Raw genomic sequence first — 9,421 nt, forward strand, 5'->3', positions numbered from 1 at the left:
ACCAGTTTGTCTCACATGACCATAATTAATTCATAATTAGCTAAATTAGAAGAGATTTACCAGAAGTATTCCAATGAGTGACCGATCAAGAAAGGTTTTTTTTGTTTATCCAAACCGGACATACATGTACATTTATGATTGGTTAAAACACTTAATTATATGCAATAAGAACATAATGATATGATTAAGAATACATGATTATTCATTAGAAACACCAATTAATCAAATAGCTTGCTTTATTTGACACTAAAAAAATAAGGAAACCCATCTTTAATTTTTAACGACTATGTGTATCTGACAAAATGGTATTGAGGTGAGCATGGGGTACTTGCAATGCAGATAAAAGAAGAAAGATTTAGGTAGGTCGTTTTGTGTTGTTGTTTGTGGTGAATAACAACTGATCTGTGGGACGAGATCTAAACTGTTCTCGCAGATTTGTGAATTTAAGAGCACTATCCCAATAAAAGTCAAGCATAAAAAATATGTTAAAAATTGATCACAATAAACGAATAAAAAAAGTTGGCAAAAGACACCTTATTGTGACCCTTAAAAGTCACAAAGTAGCTGTACCAAAATTCAAAAAAAGGTTTACAGATGCTCTAAGTTCACCTTTAATTCATGGACTAATAAATTTGGTGTTACCGTTAACATTTCTTAACGTTATAAGAAATGGTATTATGACGTTTTCCAAAAAGTTGTTTCATTGAAGCTGTTTCACAAAACATATTTCATTGTAAAGTTGTTTGATGATAGTTGTTAATTGACACAGTTTGACAATAGTTGTTCATTGACATAGTCTGTTGACAGTTGTTCATTGACACAGTTTGATGATAGTTGTTCATTGACACAGTTTGACGATAGTTGTTCACTGACATAATTTGACGATAGTTGTTTATTGACACAGTTTGACAATAGTTGTTCATTGACATAGTCTGTTGACAGTTGTTCATTGACACAGTTTGATGATAGTTGTTCATTGACACAGTTTGACGATAGTTGTTCACTGACATAATTTGACGATAGTTGTTTATTGACACAGTTTGACGATAGTTGTTCATTGATAGTTTGAAGATAGTTGTTCATTGACATAGTTTGACTATAGTTGTTCATTGACACTGTTTGACAATAGTTGTTTATTGACACAGTTGTGTGCTTTTCGTGTAACAGAAGCGTTTTACAAAAAATGTTGAAATTCTAGGTGCACTGACAGCATATAAATTCGGGGGAAAAACTGTAGCCAACTTATTGAGGGTAAGGGGGTGGGGGACTATTGGGGTAACCTGGCCCTAAAATAACAAAAAATAACCAATTTAATTTTAACAGTATGGTGGTGGTGGTTGTAAAAAGTTTTCTTCTGACGTTCTGTCCCAAAAGCAGCATTTTCAACTAATCAACTGTGCAATAACATTAAAATGCACTAGTTGTAGCATATCGATGCTCCACCTACTTTCCTCTTAGATTCTATTTGGCAATCATGTTAAGTTATCCGTGTATGGTACTACAACAAATTGCTGATAACAGATCATGATTTCTCGAACACACATTTTAAGCAATGTATGTTACAAATTGATATTACAGGACAGCAATATATAAATTATATTCACATTTTCATTTTCAAAACAAAGCAAAAAAAACTCCTTACCTTTGTTATCATAGCCTTGTGGAGGAGGATAGGGGTTTGAGTTGAAGGCTGCGGATGGGTCTCCTGGTGGATAAGGGTTGTTTCCCGATTGTTGGTAAGCATCTGCATTGGGGTAAGGGATTCCTCCAGGAGGATAGGGTGATGCATTAGGATAGGGCTGATTTCCATTGTAAGGGCTTGGTGGTGGATAAGCACCCTGATTACCTTGGGGGAAAGAATCTGCACCATAAGGGGGATAAGGTTGTCCTCCATTACTGAAGTCTGCTTGTGGCATAGGTGGTTTTTCTGAAAGACATAAAAAAAGATCATCAATGATGAACAAGTGCATGCATATTGGTTAGGGTACAAAATTTCCTTTTGTTATTACTTTTTGTCGGTCTCCATTGTAATCTAAAAGGACTTATATTACGGTTGCATACTGTTCATACCGCTCATTTCGACCAATCACAGCGTGTCATGCAGAATGTTTGTTCTATCAACTATGATGCCACCAGCCAATAATTTCTCTGCCCCCTCCAACGCATGGATTTTGTGACACGAACAAAAGGTGCATTCAATGTCTAATGCTTCTCAGAATATACCTTTTATTTGCGTCACAAAATTCCAGTGTTTGAAAGGGCAGGAATTTGATTAGCTGAATAATATTCAAGAATGCTGTTGTTAGACCCTAACTGAATTAGCTGGATTCCAAATAAAAACAGAATGAAAGTTTGGTTTAATTCTTTTTAGACTGATGCAAGTGCATCAAGTGAACTGGTTAAAAATAACTATACCACACCACTTGTCAACCTACCAGGTTTAGGGGTGTACTGGTTTGAAGTGTTGGAGTAGTTGTAATCATTGGTAGGTGGGTATGATCCAGGATGGTTCTGTGGCTGAGGCTGTGTGGGTACTGGTACCATGTTGACAGGGACTGTAACACATAACAAATGTGTAAATGAAATGAAATGAATGGAGTTTTACGTCCTACTTTTCTGCACTATGTGGGCTCATGAAAACAAATTACAACATGCAGAGTACAATGAAGGAAATTTTGCCAGGACAACAGCATTAGCCTGCTCTTTTTGATTTCCAACAGTCGAGGGATCTTTAACGTGAACAGCCTGTAGCACACAGGGCCCAAGTTTATTGCCCATCTGAGCCACTAGACGCTTTTTCCATGTCAGCCCCTCTTACCTGCATCACTGACAGGGAGAAACCAGGTTGAAAAATCTGAGGTATTATCTAGACCTATGCCAAGATTGAACCCTGGACATTTAGGTTAGCGAGCATACGTCTAACTCACTGAGCCAGCTCGGCTCCAACAATGAATGAATGATCTCATGATCACTGTACCATTCTAATTTTCAATCAGACGTCTGTGGCTCCTGTAATTCCACTAAAACTAATCTTAAAGAATTTTACATGATAAAGCATATTTTGCAATTAGTGACATCATCAAACGCTTAGTTTTAATGGAATTGCAAAAACCACAGACATCTGATTGAAATAAGAATGGTGCAAATCAGTGTCCCAGATACACATAAAAAAAAATTACAATCCCTTTAACTGTTAAAAGCCAAACAAATATAGTCTTAAATGCATAGAGCCACAGTTTAACTTGAATGCTTTATCCATGTCATTCTTTCTCTCCTGCATTATAGAGGTAACCCTGTTGAAAAATCTCAAGGTTCGTATGCCAGGGCCAATAGTGATATACAATCTTAAAACCACTTATTATTAGTATATAAGAACAATAGCAGCAATGGTTATATGTTAATGTGTTAGTGGTTTAGTGCAGCAGGAGATCAGGGCTCTATTTAAGCCTAAGATTCCCAACCTGTTTTCACCCCCTGGTAGTGTCAGGGGGTTTGGACAACTGTTGTAGGAGAAGTTATTTTTTTGGGGGATATTATATGTCCCAGTACTTCTGGTGCATGTTTTTGCCACAACCTAGTCCTAGTTCACAGATAGGTGCACCAGTAGAACGGTTAGCTCCAGAGTCTTTTGAGGATTTTCCTGAAAAAATTGAAGATTCCTCTCAGCAAATTGACTTGGGTCTCAATGTTATATGACAGCATGTGCGTTGTATGCAATGGATTAGAGTGTGTAGCATTATTATATAATATCCATTATTATGTGTGATTATTATGATTAGTTTGAATTAAAATGATAAAATCTTCAAGGTTTTGAATGTCCATTGTTTTGGGGATGTAAGGGGTTCAAATGATTACTCCAGGGGTGTGAAGGCTGAAAAAGGTTGGGAACCACTGCTTTAAGCGTTATTGCATTGCAGTTTGCGATTCAAAATGACCTTTTTTGCGATCCAATATTTTCTATGAATAGCCGAAATTACATTTTTTTTTCTGTGATATACTTTACACCAAAGCTACATTCATTTACATCTCAAAATATGATAAAAAAAAAATAACTATAATGACAGATTGCTGTTATTACATTAATTTCAAATATATATAAAAAGTTTGTTAGTTTAAATGGACAGATGCGCCATTTTTTTACCAATCATACTTTAGTCTCAGAAACGGGAATTTTTTTTAGCTAAGCTAATGAGTACTTATGTTCACAGCTCACTGTGGAAATTTCTGCCTTCAAATCCATGTGTGTCCAGAATTATCCGTGTTTGAAAGTTAAAAAGACGAGTCATACTTCTGAAGACTATTTACATATATTTAAGACTCAAATCAACCCCTGAAAATGGCGCAACTGTCCCTTTAATATCAAATATATTTTTAAAAATCATTAGTTTGCAATTAAGACTGTGTAAAATTTTGCCAAATTCAATGGAAACAGTACCTGGATCTTTCTGTACAGCTGTGTATTTTTTGCAATCTAAATCAAAATACCAATAAAGGTGTAAAAATAGAATGGTCTATTATTCAAATAACCTTTTGACCTAACCTGATGATCTCTGCTTTAACCAATCAAATTCCTTCACTCTCACAAAATCCCAGTGCAGGAGAAAGCAGAAATTTGATTGGTTAAAGTAGGGGTCATTAGGTCAGGTCAAAAGTGATTTTGACTAATGTTCAAGAGGGTCATCTTTAGACCCTAACTGAAATGGGTATATTGAAAATAAAATCTAATATCAAAACAGAACAAAAGTCAGTGAAAAATTGAAACTTACCATCATTTTTCTTGGATGAATACTTTTTCATAACTTGTCCTCCAGTGCCAGTCCTTTTACAAACACAGTAGACAATTATAGCAATAATAATAATCAATATTATCACTCCTACAACTATACCAGCTGTTCTTCCTTGACTACAAATGAAAGAATAATTTTAAGGGATTGTAAAGAAGTTTTCTACATTTTTTTGTGTATCCAGGACACTGATAGCATCAATTTGCACCATTCCAATTTTCAATCAGACGTCTGTGGTTTCTGCAATTCCACTAAAACTGTGTATTTGATGACATAACTAATTGCAAAATATGCTTTATCTCATTAGGCCCTTCGCAAATAATAATGTCATCAAACACTAAGTTTTAGTGGAATTACAGGTTAAGCTGTTTTCATTGATTTGTGAATTGATCGTCCAATCAAACTTACTCATCTTCATCAAAATATTCACAACATCTTTCTCTATGGTTATCTCCGCAGCAATATTCAAAGTTCTCAGGTTCGCCCATTCTCGGACAAATAAAATAGCCATATACTGTTCCATTACTGTCGGAATCATATTTGTTGGTACAGATGGTAGGCACTGAAAAAAATTAAGTGAATAAATCAAGGTCACGCTGGAATGTTAGAAAACATTTAAAGATGGGTTTCCTTATATTTTAGTGTCAAATTAAGTAAACTATTTGATTAATTGGTGTTTCTAATGAATTATCATGTATTCTTAATCATATCATTATTGCAAATGATGAAGAGTTTTAACCCATCAGATATGTCCATGTATGTACAGTCTGGACAAACAAAAAAAAACTTTTTGATCTTTCCTGTCACTCATTGGAATTCTGCTGGTAATTCTCTTCTAGTTTAGCTAAAACAAACTGTTATTTTTCCAAGTCATTAGAACACCTCTACTTTCTATTCATATAAGTATTAGCATTTTCATTTATGAAAATAAGGGAATTCATCCTTAAAAGGGCATTCTGTTCTGGGGTTTTTTTTTGTAGGTTGAAAATTTTTATTTAATACAGACTTAAAAGGAATGTTGACCTGATATGCCTATGGTGCTTTGTCATATGACTTTTGTCTCACATGACCACATTCTTACAGAATTCAAATAAGATTGATTTTCAAACAAATATTTCTTGAAACAACAAATAAAAACAATGTTTTTTTAAACAACCATTGCTAACATTGTAAAAATGATGACTTGATAATTGAGATAAAAAACACAACAAAGGATTCCAAAGTTCCATATTACCCTTACAATATGTTGTAAAAAATGACCCAAGCAACTTGATCTTGAAGCGAGGTCATTGGCAGTGATTTATCAGCAGAATTGGTATCAGCTATCTATTGTTTTTGCGTGATTTCTAGTTAGATTCTCAAAAACTATTATTCAAGTGATTATCTCATGACAATAAGTGATTAAGTTTACTAGATGTTGGATTATACAGATTATACAGTGTCAGGACCACTGATTAGTGTTGTAATTCGTAATACACAGATGTCCGATATCACAGAGTACACTGTTCATGTCAGTCACACATACAAATAAGAACTTGATACTTACTGCGATCAGGATAGCGTATATATCGTGGAGTTCTCATGTACCTAACTGATCCATATAAATACCCCAACATCAAGGCACGACTAAATGTTGATCTGGTATAAGGACTGGATCCAGCTCGAATTCTAACTCTGGTTCCTCCATAACGAACTCTATTCCGTGAACTTCCGTACCGAACTCTTGTTCGTGTACTACCATAACGAACTCTAGTACGTGAACTACCGTATCGAACTCTAGTTCGTGACCCACCATAACGTGATGCACCATATCTTCCACCACTGCGTTTAGCTTCACTTATAGCAAACTCTGAAGAAAAAATTGTGGGTTACTAAAAATCCATACAATTAACAAGCAAGACAGTTCCTTTCATCAAAATCTCGTCCAGTACAGCAAAATTGAGAGTAAAAGTTGAATAGTAGTGGACTACTCCAAAGTCCAAAAGAAGTACCATCAGACGTTTCAAAAAGGGTAAGTATTGCAAAATTGAGAGTAAAAGTTGTATAGTAGTGGACTCCTCCAAAGTCCAAAGACAAGTACCATCAGGTGTTTCGAAAAGATTGAGTCTGCCTCACGCCCGACAACTGCCACCAGGTCTACATCATGAGAAACAATCAGATCAATTCATTCATAATGCTTTGCTAAAAATTTTGAGCTAAAATACAATGCAGATGCTCCATTTTTTTGAACAATCATACTTTAGTCTCAGAAACAGAATTTTTTTTTAGCTACTAAGCCAATCAGTAATAGTCTTTACAGCACACTGTCGAAAAATCCATGTGTGTCCAGAATTAGAAATAGTGAGTAAAATTCCTAGTTTGAAGTATTTTTAAAGGAATTATGTGATTTTTATAATTTTCTAGTATTTCTGAAGACCATTTACATATATTCAAGATTAATATCAACCCCCCAAAATGGCATACCTGTCCCTTTAACATGGAGGGTTCAAGCTACTTTTCTGTAGTTCTGAGGCTGCCACTTTACACTTAATCTCCCTTCAGAAAATAATAGACATTTAACTTATACTTTAAGGTCCAACTGAGATAATTATAGTAAAACTCTTTAACCAAATACTAATTAGGGCAATAACAATTAATGTAGCCGTTATGCAGTACAAATACAACATCTTTTGTTTACTATTGTCAATTACAATTAAAGGGATTGTAAAAAGGTTTTCTAAAAATATTAATGTGTATCAGGGACACTGATAATATCAATTATCACCATTCAAATTTTCAATCAGATGTCTGTGGTTCCTGCAGTTCTACAGAAAAGAAGTGCTTTTGGATGTAACTTATTCCAAAATATGCTTTATCACATAAGACCCTTTGCAATTATTAGTGACATCATCAACCACTTAGTTTTAGTGGAATTGCAGGAACCACAGACATCTGATTGAAAATTGGAATGGTCCAAGATGATGCCATCAGTGTTCCCAATACGCAAAAGAAAATTTAAAACCTTTTCACAATCCCTTTAATGTACCATAGCAGTGGTGCAGTACATATACAGAATCTTTTGTTTAATATTGATTTCTTACTGAATCTCATCTCTGCTTACTACTATAGTATTGATGAAGTAGAGTTATCAAGGTCTATGACAAATATTATGAATTTCATCATTTCTCTAATAGCTCATAGGGCCACGGTGGCTCAGCTATTCTGAAGGTCCAGGGTTCAATTCTGGCATAGGTTGAGATAATACCCTCTGATTTTTCAGTTTCCCCCTGTCAGTGATGTGGGTAAGAGTGGCTAACATGGAAAAAGTGTCTAGTTGTTCGGATGGGATAATAAACCGAGGCCCTGCATGCTACAGTTGGAAATTGAAAAAGAGCAGGCTAATGCCGCTGTCCTGGATGTAAAACTACATTCATCTAATTTCTAATAGCCTATAGACTTAAATTTCGACGGTGATCTGTGAACTCTATAACTGAAAAGCATAGCTTAAAAATTCTTGTTTCTAAGACTAAAGTACGATTGGTCAAGCATTTGGCAAACGTGTCCCTTTAAGTCTGAAAATCCAAGTTTTTGTAATACCTTGTATGAATCCCAGACTTTGGGTTCTCATTCTGAAAAGGGATACTTATAGATAATTATATCAGCTTTCGGCTTATTACCTTTCAATTTCATTTGTAACCAAGCAATGCATTTGAATTCAGCATACAGTACTAAATATAGTATACCGTACATATAGTGAACATAGTTCACAGCCATTTTGAATCTCTTCCTCGACTTAGGGTGTGGCCACACGTGCGGTCTTGGTTGGAGTCTTGTCTTGAGTTTCCACCACTGGCATGGGCACAAGAGGAGACAAAAATCTCCAGTTGGTCATTTTCCACCTTGTCAACAATCACATGCGGAGCATGCAATTGAAAGGAAAAGGAATCTGATTGGATGATGACGTCTGTCTTACAGACGATAAAACTATCGAAGACATTCATTTAACTTGTTTAAATTTTACTCAAAGACAAAAATTTCTCCTGTGCCAGGACCTCTAGAAACTTTAATTTTTAAAAAAGCTATAATATTTCAACAAAGCCTTCAAATCACTTTAGAATTGGCTTTAAATGTAATTTGAAGGCTTTGTTTAAATATTAGGCTTTTAAAAATTTGACTTAAGTCAAAATGGCTGTGAACTACATGTCTGTTTTCCATGTAAGAACCATACATGTAGTTTCATTTATTGAATTCAGCTAAAGAATAACTAGCTAAGAAAATGTCATAATCATATATTCTTGTTACCAATGGCAACCAGCCAGATCAAATGATTTGCTCTATAAGCCAACAGTATAAATTAGATTAACAGAAAACTAATAGTATTTGTTTAGACTGATATATCAATTTATTTGGTTTCAACAAACTTAAAGCACTGAATATTATTACATATTAGATATTTAGTTCTGGTAACTGATATGTAGAGGTTATCCTATGGCTACAAGTAGATCAGTCTAATTAAAATTAGACCTAACTTCCTTTTGTATTTTATTAGCTTTGTCTTGAATGTTTTATCACCTATTAGCTTTGTACTACAGTAAGATCTAACACTGTCCTTCTTGAATTTTCATTCTGTTAAGCTTTGCTTGACGTCTCTGTTTTAA

The 9,421-nt window shown here is 34.7% G+C and overlaps 2 protein-coding genes across 2 annotated transcripts; both read right to left on the reverse strand.

The window, feature by feature from the left end:
- Window positions 1-756: 756 nt before the first annotated feature.
- Window positions 757-1,083, reverse strand: LOTGIDRAFT_143986 (hypothetical protein; the record flags this gene model as incomplete). The annotated part of the gene is made up of 1 exon (XM_009054682.1): window positions 757-1,083. One exon carries the CDS (start codon window positions 1,081-1,083, stop codon window positions 757-759), a length of 327 nt encoding a protein of 108 aa, XP_009052930.1.
- Window positions 1,084-1,242: 159 nt separating this feature from the next.
- Window positions 1,243-8,537, reverse strand: LOTGIDRAFT_174838 (hypothetical protein; the record flags this gene model as incomplete). The annotated part of the gene is made up of 7 exons (XM_009054683.1): window positions 1,243-1,286; window positions 1,643-1,927; window positions 2,436-2,555; window positions 4,767-4,903; window positions 5,193-5,346; window positions 6,331-6,633; window positions 8,441-8,537. The coding sequence occupies 7 exons, from the start codon at window positions 8,535-8,537 to the stop codon at window positions 1,243-1,245; spliced, it is 1,140 nt and encodes a 379-aa protein (XP_009052931.1).
- Between the last annotated feature and the right edge of the window lie 884 nt (window positions 8,538-9,421).

The sequence above is a fragment of the Lottia gigantea genome (genome assembly GCF_000327385.1).
Source record: "Lottia gigantea unplaced genomic scaffold LOTGIsca_220, whole genome shotgun sequence".
Taxonomy (NCBI): Eukaryota; Metazoa; Mollusca; class Gastropoda; family Lottiidae; genus Lottia; species Lottia gigantea.